The sequence below is a fragment of the Megachile rotundata genome, chromosome 2 (assembly GCF_050947335.1).
Source record: "Megachile rotundata isolate GNS110a chromosome 2, iyMegRotu1, whole genome shotgun sequence".
Lineage (NCBI taxonomy): Eukaryota > Metazoa > Arthropoda > Insecta > Hymenoptera > Megachilidae > Megachile > Megachile rotundata.
This window is the reverse complement of record NC_134984.1, coordinates 19,179,691-19,193,035: the sequence shown is the minus strand read 5'-3', so window position 1 is coordinate 19,193,035 and position 13,345 is coordinate 19,179,691. Positions and strand designations below refer to the sequence as shown.

Here is a 13,345-nt window from a genome sequence, read left to right as displayed (position 1 = left end):
ACTATTTAAATATTGTAACAATTGTATATGATTTTAATACTACATGCTAATTGTATTATATATATATGAAAGATCTGCGACGACCTCCCACTTATGACACACTCGATCGTACATACATATATAAAATATACACACACAAACAGTACATACTGTATTCGCGAAGAAGTATCTACTAAAGTTCAAAATTTAAAACCGTGACAATTTGAAATTTGAACTCTTTAATCTTCAGTAGATGTACCAGGAAAAATTCTAAATAGCAGTAATATTTCTACGAGGGTTAAATAATGAAACTATGTAAACATAATATTAATAACGCGTTGATACAAACTTAACGAATACAGGCTCACACGAACACAGATACAAACGTGCGCACACAGGTTCAAAAACCACATTTTTCACCCCATTTGCTCATCGTCATCGCACCCACCGGTTTCAACTGCCATGGCGCTTAAATATACGTGTACGAGCAAGCTGTTGTAAATCGAACAGTGGAAAATCTTACAGAAAAACAGGAAATTTCGTTCCTTTCTTCGTTAGAAGAAGGACGAAGTGGACCGGGGAATGGTGCGCCCTGATATTAAGACTGATGTACAGTTGCGCGCTATTCTCATCGCAGAATGTAATCATCTTTCTTTTTTCAAACGTCATACTACACACATACAGATACACATACGTACACGAAATACAACCATGGACTCGCAGGACTAATTGAACATATATATATATTTATAAATATATACATAAATATATATATATCGTATATATTTGTCAGATATTGTATGTCATATATGTATGCGTACACTCGTTTGCCACGCTCACTGGTTCATACACTTGCACGCGATTTTTAACGTGTAAATTGTCGACGCTGTAATTTTCGAAACGGTGAAAGTATCTTCATGTAATGCAAAGGCGTTCTCTAGTCTTTTAAACTTCTCTCAAAAAGAAATTGAGGTGCATTGTTACTAATTGGAAATTGTCACATTCGATAAATATAAAAATTCCTAATATTCAAACGTAAAAATAATACAGATAGTACATTAAAAAATTATTAAAGAATATATGCAAATTTATTCTGAACTTGTAAGAATACCTGCGCGATTGGAAAAAATTTAACAATCTAAAAATTTCTTAGAAATAGAGAATTGAGGATTGATTATGAAATTGTGTGGTAACGACTATAGAGACGCCTTTGTCTTCTGAAATTTTAATAATAAAAATCATTTTTTACATTTCGTACATGCGCGAGCAACATGTACGAGCCGGTGACGCTTCTGGGACACACACGGTAGATGCAGAGGGACATAAAGAGCAAAGAAGAAATGTATTCCATATTAGCGGATAAAAAATACCTAGATAAGTGGGACGGACAGGCATACGGATTTCAAAGGAAAAAGGAAAAAAAAAACGAGATAAATTGCATAACTTGTATATTAGTGTATAGAACGTAGAAAAAACGACGAAATAGCCACGAGAAGAATCATTTTCGACGATGTTTTTTACACATGCAGGCAGAACAAAGTGAGAGGTAGATTAAAAGAAACAAACAAAAATGAACAAAAAAAAAAATAAATAAAATACTTCGTTGTAACCCGGAGGCAAAAAAGTAACCGAGAATCAGCATGTTTATACGAAGAATTTGCATTAGCGACTAAAAAAAAAGAGCCACCATAAACCGCCACCTTCTAAAGAAAACAAAACGACAAAAAAATAATAAGAAATATGTAATACACTTACATCCGTTGGTAAAAGAGCGTAGATTTTTTTAAATAGTCACAGATCGATGGTAGCCGACGTACTCGAATTTTTCGTAAAGTTCCGAAGAAAAAGGGAAACACGATTTTTACGAAGCACACATTTTCTCCGTGTATAACAATTTTTTTCTTGTGCTTCCTTGTTTTCGTTCTCGATTATATTACAACATACAAAACATACACAATACATGCGTGTTCATATATTTTTCTTTAATTTTTTATTAATTATATCGTTCTTCATTTCGATTTATGGTGGTAGCGGTTGAAAAGATTGCCCAGGTCCAAAGAGTTTTGTTTTTGCGGCTTTTTCATTTACGTTTCAATGTTCTGTCGAATCCATGCATAAGAAAAAACTAAAAAGCGTTTCCGCCGATATTATATGTATTGTAAAACTATTTCCAGGAACGGTAACACGTCGTTACGGTATTATTATATATAAATATATACATATTATATATATATATTAGCGTCTTTGTCGATTGTATTTCATATTTTCTAGAAAGTTAAATAAAAAAAGGATTTTCGAATCTGAATATAATGTGAAAAGAAGATGTCGTGATAACTTATTACAATAAAATGAATTTAAAAAGAAAAGAAAAACAGAAGAATAATAATAAAATATTGACAAGAATATTGCACGTTCCTGTTCATCTTTTTGCAAGCTTTGCTCTTTGGATCCAACGCATTCTTATAATTTTGTTCTTCTTTCAAGTCTTCTAACTTTTGTTTCTTTTTTTGCCTATATTGTTCTCCTGTTTGTGGTCGAGCTTAGTTCCCTTTAGTTCCAATGCTTTATCTTTTTTTTTATCGAAAAAAGTATTGTTAATTCTGTTCAGTTTTTGAATAGATGTCAGATCTCTGAATCGTAGTAGATGAGATTATAAGTATGCTTTTCATTGCTTTACTTTTTGTTTTTATACGCAATACGTACCTTTATAGGTGTGCGAATCTCGAGTCTCCAGATCTTGAACTTCAGATTGGTTCGATTACAAACAGAACATTAATAAAAAACAGTAAGTAGTATTTTTGTTTGGTAAATAAATACCTTGGTTATTAATACGTTTGATCCTAAAGCAACAAGTACAATTTCACCTTTGAGGTCAAAGAAACCATTTTCAAGTCTACATCTTTGTCTATGTTAAATGATTGTCTTCAACCCATGTATCCTCCAATTGAGTTATACTTGAATTTTACTGAAATAGTTCACATAGTTCAAATGCACCCTAATAGCATACGTATATCGAAAGATAAATTTGAATTTTAAGATTCAAAAAGCTCAGGATTTCGTACACCCTACATACCTACCTTACATATTGTCAGTTATGGCAACCGGAAAAATTTTACGCGTATTACAAAGTCTTGTTTTAATATATAAATTTAAACTATAAAATTTGCAATTGAAATTCTAAATTATTCTAAGAGAAGAAAAACGTAGTAAACCGTACCGGTAGTTTGTCTTGACTATTAGCATTTTACTCATTAGTAGGCATACCTGATGCATCAAATACACGTAACATCTTTCTGTATACACGTAATACATACACTCATAACACATACACACTCGAGTAAAAAGGATAATGAATTAACGGTATTCTAAATGTAACATATATATGATGGCTGTACAAATGTAACATTTTTTTCCATTACGTATGATGATATTAAATGATAGTGAAAATGGGAGGATTTGATGCAAAAAAAAGACTTGTGGTATAATTGAATTAAAGACAACAACACGTGTGCGCATCGATCGATGCGAGTCCCGATTCTGTAAAACGGCACGAGCATCGATCAACTGACTCACTCATGAGTGATTTACCAATAAACTATTATTACTTTTAATTATTATAAAATACCATTTCTGTAATAACATTATGATATAAAACCATACATTGAATGGCAAATTTCGATGAATTTCATGTCCCGTGCCTATATCTTAATTATAGGCATATACCTAACATTAGTATTAAATAGCAATGAAATTTCCGTATCGTTAAAGAGTTTATTGTTTACTGTTTATAATTCATTCCTTGGCTAGAAAATGCAGATTTCATATGAACAAATATCGAAGAAAATCATGCGATAATCTCATCGAGTAACTTGTTACAGATACTCCTTGTTAACTGCACAATTACTGGTACCAACATACATTCTTGATGGTAACATATGAAAAATGACATCGATAAAAGATTCGGCATTTTAAACTTAAATGTGCCAATATGGCAACAGGCATTTGTAAAATGATTCCTTAATTTTATTCGCTTTCTTCTTTAGAACGTTCTCTCTCGGAGCGTCTAGATTTCTTCTTACGTCGACTGGGACTTCTAGACCTGGATTTGTGTCTACGGGACCGTGATCTCGATCGATGTCGATGTCTGAAAAAATATCAATGTTGTTAATCGAAACACTGATGGTGTTTAGCTAGATCAAACAGGACCAAATGGTGGCTCACGAATATTTGGATAACCACCATCCTCACCCCCCATTTCATCCTTGATTCTGAATTTGAATTTAGTTTATTACCGGTCTTTGTGTCGATACTGAGATCGGGACCTATCACGATCTCTTTCTTCGTCCCTCGACATGGAATCCCTTTCCCTCTCCCGTTCCCTAATCATGGAATCCTTTTCCCTTTCACGATCGCGCTCTCTATCTTTATCTCTTTCTCTTTCTCTTCCCATTGAATCCATTTCTCTGTCGCGATCTCGTTCTCTTTCTCTGTCTCTTTCGCGATCCCGAGAGTCTCTCGGTGGTATTAACGGCGGAATATTTGTGGGAGGTACCATGGTTGGTATCGTTTTTGGACCAGTGTCTTTGTCATCCTCCCCTTCTGTCATTGGAATAGCTAAATTCGTCGGTTGCCACGTCTAAGATGGAAATGATTGATTAATTGTTGTCATTAACAAGCAGAGGAGATAAATAAGACTGTTTCATACACACCGGATCATTACCCCATTGATTATCTTGTGTAGGTTCATAGCTTTGATAGTATGGATCTGTTTCTGGCATGTAAAAGGGAGCAGGTTCTCCAGGATACCCAGGAGGTGGCATATCAAATGCAGGAGGCATTCCTGCTCCTGGAGGGGGTACACTCATATCTGGGAAACCTGGTTTCCTAGAATATTCCCGTCTGTCTGCGGTCATCACTTGTATCACATTCCCTTTAGGTGGGGATTTGTCAAGATTCCTTCTAGAGGCTAAACCTGAGCTACCAATTACATCTATTGTTCCTGCCATTTTTCTTCCTGGAGGTGGTCCTGCTCTCTTTGGTCCCATTATACCAGAATATTTGCTATTATCATTGGTAATCGCCACTTGCGGTACCCGCATACTGCCTGCATTACCACCCCCTCCTCCTGCATTCAATATTAAACCTACTCCTGATTCGCTTCTCATTCTTTTTTGTCTCTCACAGTAAGCTCTCCATGTTTCCTCATTGAAACCATAATTAAAATAATCAGTAATGTCTGCACCAGGCTGTCTCCATGGTTTATCTTCTAGTTGATCTAAGTTGAACTCATGTGCAGGCATACCATTAATTACACCTATTGTTTCGAATTCATCTATACTAAACTTTCCAGGTTGCTTATTCAATTTATCTGGTACACCCGATGCATTCGTAAGCAATCCTCCTCTCTTGATATTAAGACTACCATAAGCAGGAGTTGATTTAATATCACCAATGACAACGTGTACATCGTCATCGGAATCGGAGTCGCTGGCAGCTTCACCATCTTCTTGACTGGAAACTTCTCTCATACCATTTTTATTTATCTCTGTACTATTCTCATTTTGAATATTATTTGTCGAGGAAGGTTCTTCTTCCGGTGGCTCAGCCTCCTCGGCTGTCTATAGAAATAAAATCATTTTAAAGTCGTTTACAGGGGAATTAGGTTATGTGCATCATATAGAGATACAGTGTTTAATGTGATAAAATGTTCGCATTTTGAATTCTCAGATTTGTGTTGATCATAAGTACGAGTAGACCGAATTATCTGTACATTGCAATTATTTTCTTTTATTCTACTTTAATGAAACTCAATAATAATAACCGGATGAACAGGTTAGAGAAGTCTACCTCCATTGGGGGCTCCGGTGTACTTTCTGGTTTCTGATCTTCTGAAATTTGTGATTTTTCTGGTACAGAAACGGGGATAGAATCATTTTCCTGGTTTTCTGGTTGAACGGACGTCGGTGTATATTCTTTTCCGTCCGTTGAATCACCGTACAACCATTGATCCTCGTTCTCGTCCGCCATTTCTCCACTTCCCTCGCTTGACAACTAACCACGCATCCAATGCACGCGTATCAACGATCAAAATACGAATGCTTCATTGTACAGGTTCGCCAACATTTTCTAAGTATAATTACTATTATTCGTTCAATGAGTAATAATTTTCAGCTCGTTCGCGCACTATATTCAAAGAGGTAGTACTTACCTTTGCTATATTCTTGTATCCCTATGGCGGTAGCATAACAAACTCTAAGTGTTTTGTTGAACAAATTTGTGGTTAAGATGGCTGCAGAAAGTGGTGTAAGTTTAATGTTAATTAAAAACCCGTATAAAATTTGTGTTTAATAAAATATTTTTTATATCAATCCCAGTGATATTTTAATTTATCTTCAGTTCACAAGTGAACTAAACACGACCGCTATATCGTGCCACGTATGGTGCAATATGTATTTTAACAATTCTGTATTACTTAAACGTTATACATATAATAATATCTTTTTTTATGCTGTTTTGGAATAATTAACATACTCTTCTTTTTATAGAAATATCTAAATTAAGTTTTTACGTTTACCGGTATGAGACGATAGACGCTGATTCCTTCAGTGTTCTATCATGATAACTAATTATTGCTTCTTTTTAGGTAATAAAAGTTAATAAATGGGATGGTGGAGCAGTGAAAAATGCATTGGATGATGCAGTGAAAGATGTACTTACAAAAAAGTATAATTACGTAGAAAACTTTGCTTTATTTGATGGAAAGTTAGCTCTTTGTGGAATTGCTGTGATAATTGCTATTGTTGCTATTTTATGTGACTATCTTTATCCTTTCCCCGCATCTAAACCAGTTTTAATTGCCTGTGTTTCATTGTATTTCTTCTTAATGGGACTTTTAACACTGTATACAACATATAAAGAAAAGGGTATATTTGTAGTTGCAATTAAAAGGTAAACTATAAGACATTACATATTATTAACAACTTGTAAGTTCTACAATTATTTATTAAGTCGTACTGTTTCACATTTTTAGAGATCCAGCAGGTTTCAAGCCTGATTTAATTTGGAAAGCAAGTTCATACTTGAAAAAACATGATGACAAATATAATCTTATATTGTCTGTCAGAAGCAAAGCCACAGGATTCTCTTCTATTACGAGATCTGTTGCAGATTTTATTGATGTAAATGGTGTTGTCATTCCAGAGTTAATAGAAAATCTTGTAACAAGTATGCATGATAGTTTGACTGGTCAACGCAAGGAGAAGTAGCAGGGGCAAAACAAATACGTTCAAATGTGAGCATTACTTTTTTATAACATCCAGTAAAAGATTAATTGGTTTTTATATTTTACATATTTGGCACAAATATGTGGTGAAAATAAGAATCCAGTAATTTAAAATGATGTATGTATTGTAATTTATGTTTAAATACAATAAAAAACAAATATAAACTTTTACATAGCTGTTAATAGAATAAAAATTTTCTTTATCCACTTACATTACTAGTGAATTATTTACATAACTATATAGTTTTATTTGACAATTTTTTCTTTCAACAATCATGGGAACTGAATGTATGATAATTATTGAAGTGTGATATATATGTGTATGATTAACAATCAGAAAATAAAAAAAATAGTGATATGTGCATACTAATCATACATAAATATTATGAATCACCAATGAAAAATAAAAGTTAACATTTTTCTAAACAGGTACATTTACAAAAAATGTGCCATCATCATACAGAATGAAATATTCTTTGTTTAATATGATAAACATACACGTTTAGAAAAGTAATTTGTAAAAATAATTAATGTACATAATTCATTTTGAAAAAAAAAAAAAAAAGTGAAGGAAAATAACCATCTCCAAACTGATGATAATCTATGTATAAATAATTTATATTTTACATTAACCATGCGTGGTGTCATCTTCCACAAAATCTGCAGCTTCTTCTCGTGTTACACATACAACATGGGAAACTTTGTTCCTGAATTTGACACCATAAAATTTGTTCGCGTGTTGTAATAATTCTGGTCTGTAACATAATCAATTATGAATAATATACAGATACAAAAGGTTTTGTTATAAACATTAGAAAATTACCTGAAAGTTGTTGTGATAAATTGAGCATCAGAACTAAGTTCATGAATCATATCTGCAACAGCTTTTCTGTGTTGCGCGTCTAAAGCTTGATCAATTTCATCAAACAAGTAGAATGGAGCTGGATCACACTTTTGTATTGCAAATATTAATGCCAATGCTACAAGTGATTTTTGTCCACCGGACAATTGATTCATTTCCCTCATTTCAGCTCTGTGTCCGGTGAAAGAAACACGTATACCTAAATAGAATTTAAAAAATTATTTTGTATTTTTTCAGTTTATTATAATGAAAATGAACAAGTAAAGTCACATACCAACTCCAATGAATCTGTCAGAATCAGCTGCTTCTGTCGTAGTATCATCCCCTTCATCACCATCTGCTGTTTTCATCACTAATTGGGCATGGCCCGATGGGACGAGTTTCTTGAAAACTTCGCTAAAGTATTTGCTTACCTAAAAATAAAATATATATATTGTTTCATGTATAATTACAACTAAATCAGAATTAGAGTAATATCACATTACTTGTTTGAAAGTGAATTGAATTGCTTCACATTTGCGTTGTTCAAGTACTGACATCAATTCTTTAATTTTCTCATCACCTCTATCTAATTCTTCCTTTCTTTTCACCAGTTTTTCTTTCTGATCACTAAACGACATAAACTGATCCAATGCTTTTTTATTTACATGACTAGAATGAAATTTAATTATTGCTCAAAAGTTTCATTTTTATATTCAGTAATACATTGTACGTGTATAGGTATACCTATATTTTTTTAAATGATTGTTTGCCTTTTCCATCTCTTTAAATAACTGTTTGGTAGACATAGTACTAAATTTAGAATATACTTCATGACTAGGCAGTGCACCGAGTTCAGTAATTTTATGTGTACATTCTATTATTTTTTGTTGTAATATGTTCAATTTACTGGCTAGTTTTTCTAAATCTTTAGCATCAGCCTCTATTTTTTCTTGTGCCTCCTTCTCCTTTATTTTCCATTTCTCAACCTCTGAAGATTCAGCTTTTTGCTACAAAAAGTAATAAATTTAGGTAGGGTAGATTTTTGTTACATTTTCAAATTTAAGAATTTAGAATCCATACCTTTTTTATAGCATTAGTAACCCTTTCGTTCTGAGCTTTAAAGTCTGCATTCACTTTCACTAATCTCTTTTCAATATCCGCTAATTGTGCTTTTGATGATTCTAATTGACGTTGCCGATCTTCCACTGATATCTCCTGTAACGCTTGAACCAATTCGTCTTTCCTTCTTACTAAATTGTTGGTTAATAAGTTTTCTAATTTATTTTTTTCAGCTTCTAACCGCATACGTTTAGCAAACGCCTCTTTGTTATCTTTCGTTAAACGTCTGATATCATCATTCAATGTATCGACCTAAAACAATATTAATAATCAGAAAATAATTACAAAGATTTATTGATTTTACAAGTTTAGATTACCTGTCGTTGATCAGCAACAGATAATTGTGCCATGAGTTCTTGATGTAATTCGCTTTCCAAACCTTCTTTTGTTGCTCGCATTGCTTCCAAACTCGACGTACATTGAGCCAGACTTCTTTCTTTCGGTGTTCGATATCGTTCTATTGCGCTCAATTCTTCTTTCATGAGTCGTATTTCTGCCTTCATCTTATCATATACATCTCTGCAGCATTACAATCAATCAAATATCTTAGAACATTGTAATAAAATTATATAAAATCGATTAAAGGTAACTTACTTTGCCTTACTATTTTTTGTTTCGGTTCTTTGCATTTCGCTGACATAAGAACTGATATTTTGATCCGCTTTTCTAATCTCTTCTTTAAGAGTTGAGAACTGAGATTCAAGAGACGCAATCTGTGCCATCAACTCGGATCTAGTTTTTTGTATTTCGAGACGCGATCTTAACGTATTAAAATATCCACCTGTTAAAGATCCTTTCGATGATACCTGATCACCTTCTAGTGTTACACAATCTAAACCAGAAGTACGGGCTAAATTTGTTGCAGCTTCTAAATTACGGCAGATCAATGTTTTTCCAAAAATATACCTATAGTTACAATTATATATTAGAATTAATCTATACAACCCGCAAAAAGAAATTTTGAATTATCCTTACCTTAAGGCTTTATCGTACTTCTGGTCATAATTTAATTGTGATATCATAGGTATGGCATCGCTTGTTTCGGGATAATCTATATCTTTCACGTGAAGTCGATTCAAAGGCATAAATGTTACTTCCCCCGGAAGTCGTTGATTGTTCATTTCTTTTAAAATTTTTGTTCCAAATTTATCTGTTTCCACAATATGATGAAACAAACGATTTCCAGCAGTCACTTCTACAGCCATATAAACACTCTTGTCGCAACTAAAGTTTTCAATTACGGGCCCATAATAACTACTCACCTCATGGGCCATATCTTTGCGCCCTCTAAAAAAGAAAAAATAGTATATGTACAATAGTAATGGTTCCTGGAAAGAATAGTGCATACGTACCGAAACGTATCCAATACTTTTCGTACACTATCACGACCATTTAGAATAGGTTTCCCTGCCATTGAACGTAAACTCTGATCTGCTTTGGCTAAATCTTCTTTCAATCCTGATAAGTTTAATTGTAACACGCTTTCTTGACGATATCTGTAATGTTAAATATTTAGGAGATATGTTATTAAATTCTTTTCAATGTATAAGATACAATGAACTCACTGTTCTTTTCGAGTTGCTTGACACTGGTCCTTCGCTTTAGTGAGTTCGTAATACTGTTTATTATGTTCATCAATGGAAGCTCGTTGCTGCTCCATTTCCCGCGTATGTTCTTCTATCTTTTTCTCTAAAGTAATTTGCTTTTCCGCATCCCTCTTCAAATCTTCACTGATTTTCCTTTGATGTTCCTCCTTATCTTTAATTTGTTTAGTGAGTTGTTTGAGCTCATTCTGTATCCATTTGTCTCTCTCATCCTAACACAACAAAATAGTTATAGAATTTTTCTTATATTTGAACTAATATTTAATTAATTTATGTTAAATACCCTGCTAGTAAATTGGCTGCCTCGTCCCTGCTTCGCATATAATTCTTTTCTTTTCTGCTCTTTTAAATGTAACTCGCGTGTGCATTCCTCTTCAACACGCTTCATTTCTTCATACTAAAAGAAATTTTTATTCATGCATTTCTTTATTTGTATTTGAAGAATATAAATTTATATCTTACTTCTGGCTTGAGTTCTTCTAATTCTGCTTCTCTTGCTGCAATATTCACTTTTAACTTCTCCAATTCCTGTTGAGCGCGTTTTCTACTATCATTGTCACCTTTCACTTCTTCAAGTAAATCATTAATTGTTAGAGTCAATTTAGTTTTCTCTTTCAGTAATTGCTGCTGTTCAGCACTGGAAATGTTATGTTTAATTTATAGTTGACAAATAATTTTATAAAACATTGTCTGTATATATTACCTGAGCGTGTCTCGTTCTTCTTTAGCAGTTTGCACTTCTTTCTTTGCCTCTTTCAGGCGTTTTGTTGCAGCCCGTACCATTTCCTGTGCAGTTTTTGCTTCTGCACATAATCTTGCTTGTTCTGCACCACTATTAGCTCTAGATTTTTCAAGCTCTTCTAATTTCCTTTTATTCTCTTTAAGCTCTCGTTCATGAATCGTATATTCTAAGCAACGACGCTGTTTATCCCAACATTGATACTCTTTGAGTTCTTCTTTTTCTTCTTCTAATGTCTTTAAACGTTCCTCTATTGTTCTCAAAAAATCTTGGATTTTTTCTAATTTTCCTTCTGTTTCTTTCAAAATAAATTTTGATTCTTCCCGTCTGTCATCATATACTCTAGTACCAGCTACTTCTCTTAATAATTTAAGTCTTTGTGAATCAGGTGCTGTTGCCATTTGATTTATCTGGATAAAAAAACATATTATGACTACTGTTCTTAATTGCTATAAATTTATTATGAAACATACCTTTCCCTGTTTTACTATATAATATGGATTTGATCTTGAAAATCCTGCTGATTCTAACAAGTTCATCACATCATTCCTAGTTACAATCCTTTTATTAAGAAAATATTGGTCCTTTTTTGATCCAATTACTCTTCTTAGGTAAACTTCTTCTTTGTCAATCTAAACATGGTCAATTTATAATAATAAGTCAAAAGACAAATGTAATGTAATAAAATATATAAAAATAAATATGGATATACCGGTAATCGTCCATCAGAATTATCGAATATAATCTCCACATGGGCAGAAATAACTCTTGGTCCAGTACCTTCATGTAATAAAGCTTGTCGCTGCTCAGGTCGTAAATGTGAAAATTCATCGCTCAACACAAACTGGATTGCATAAAAGAAGTTACTTTTTCCAGAACCATTTCTTCCAACTTAAAACAAAAACACCATATATATTATCTCCGTTGAGAAAACTTTCTACGTCAATCTGAATGAAACATACCCACTACATTATGCCTTGGATCAAATGGTTCTACCACTGTTTGTTCACGGTATGACTTAAACCCTTGTATAATCACCTGGTCACAAATAATGTATCACATGAAATGTACTGCTGTTCTACTTTAGAATGTTATATCTTTTTAAGACAAAATTTAAGTATCACAAAATAAAAATATAAATTCTCCTATACTGAAGGTATGGTTACTATATACTTCTACTATTGATGTTACAATAATGTTTGTGATGGTTTATGCTGTTTGTGTCTAACCATATAAACATGTAACATCATATGTCCACGACACTGCATTAGTTATAAAATTATACATAAAGGTTAAATAAAAACATGATATTCGATGTAATCTTTATACAAACTTAAACTAAATAACAATATTTACTATAAATGGTACGCATTTATTAGAAAGGGAAATTGTACGAAGCGCGCAAAAGGAAATAGGAACCCGGAAGACAACCTCATCTTTTTTCATACCTGCTTAATATACATGGTGCAATTAAAAATTACACGAGTGTTTCTCGTGTAAACACTTTACGGTAACTCAATCAGAAACGTAACTTCTCTGTCACTGAACGGAACAAAAACATTCAACCGACTTGTTGGCACAGCGACATTTGTAAATTCGCAAGATGACAGTAACAAAAAGTTCCTAGATTTGGGCGGGAGATGTGTATTTATAGCCACTACATACGCAAAAAAGTACTATATTTTTGAACTCGATTATTTCAATTCGTTCGAATTCGGTACGTCTCAAGTACTCTCATTGAAACTACAGATGTAAGGATAATGATAAATAACAAGTAT

The 13,345-nt window shown here is 33.1% G+C and overlaps 3 protein-coding genes across 3 annotated transcripts; 1 reads left to right on the top strand and 2 right to left on the bottom strand.

Annotated features, from left to right (window-relative positions):
- Positions 1-3,559: 3,559 nt before the first annotated feature.
- Fip1 (Factor interacting with poly(A) polymerase 1) lies at positions 3,560-6,006 on the bottom strand. Its single transcript, XM_003699663.3, has 4 exons — positions 5,827-6,006; positions 4,689-5,597; positions 4,272-4,615; positions 3,560-4,123 (listed from the first exon to the last, which is right to left on the bottom strand). Exons 1-4 carry the CDS (start codon positions 6,004-6,006, stop codon positions 4,003-4,005), a joined length of 1,554 nt encoding a protein of 517 aa, XP_003699711.1. The 3' UTR covers positions 3,560-4,002.
- A 146-nt stretch (positions 6,007-6,152) lies between these two features.
- On the top strand, positions 6,153-7,432 carry Spase25 (Signal peptidase complex subunit Spase25). Its single transcript, XM_003699677.3, has 3 exons — positions 6,153-6,282; positions 6,623-6,927; positions 7,010-7,432. The coding sequence occupies exons 1-3, from the start codon at positions 6,265-6,267 to the stop codon at positions 7,242-7,244; spliced, it is 558 nt and encodes a 185-aa protein (XP_003699725.1). The 5' UTR covers positions 6,153-6,264; the 3' UTR covers positions 7,245-7,432.
- Positions 7,369-13,170, bottom strand: SMC3 (structural maintenance of chromosomes 3). Its single transcript, XM_003699674.3, has 18 exons — positions 13,016-13,170; positions 12,530-12,605; positions 12,280-12,458; positions 12,041-12,199; positions 11,532-11,977; positions 11,291-11,465; positions 11,112-11,225; positions 10,790-11,040; positions 10,577-10,720; positions 10,200-10,511; positions 9,819-10,130; positions 9,542-9,743; positions 9,186-9,476; positions 8,850-9,112; positions 8,609-8,774; positions 8,398-8,536; positions 8,085-8,322; positions 7,369-8,016 (listed from the first exon to the last, which is right to left on the bottom strand). The coding sequence occupies exons 1-18, from the start codon at positions 13,028-13,030 to the stop codon at positions 7,890-7,892; spliced, it is 3,609 nt and encodes a 1,202-aa protein (XP_003699722.1). The 5' UTR covers positions 13,031-13,170; the 3' UTR covers positions 7,369-7,889.
- Between the last annotated feature and the right edge of the window lie 175 nt (positions 13,171-13,345).

Bases quoted from the DNA above. Each gene is read 5' to 3' on its own strand.
- Spase25 (XM_003699677.3), top strand. The intron at 6,928-7,009 runs GTAAACTATAAG...TCACATTTTTAG, and splicing joins TTTGTAGTTGCAATTAAAAG to AGATCCAGCAGGTTTCAAGC.
- SMC3 (XM_003699674.3), bottom strand. The intron at 11,041-11,111 runs GTATTTAACATA...TTGTTGTGTTAG, and splicing joins GCAGCCAATTTACTAGCAGG to GATGAGAGAGACAAATGGAT. The intron at 10,512-10,576 runs GTACGTATGCAC...TTTCTTTTTTAG, and splicing joins AAAGTATTGGATACGTTTCG to AGGGCGCAAAGATATGGCCC.
- Fip1 (XM_003699663.3), bottom strand. From the start codon at position 6,006: ATGGCGGACGAGAACGAGGATCAATGGTTGTACGGTGATTCAACGGAC. The intron at 5,598-5,826 runs GTAGACTTCTCT...TTATTTCTATAG, and splicing joins CACCGGAGCCCCCAATGGAG to ACAGCCGAGGAGGCTGAGCC. The intron at 4,124-4,271 runs GTAATAAACTAA...ATATTTTTTCAG, and splicing joins CAGTATCGACACAAAGACCG to ACATCGACATCGATCGAGAT.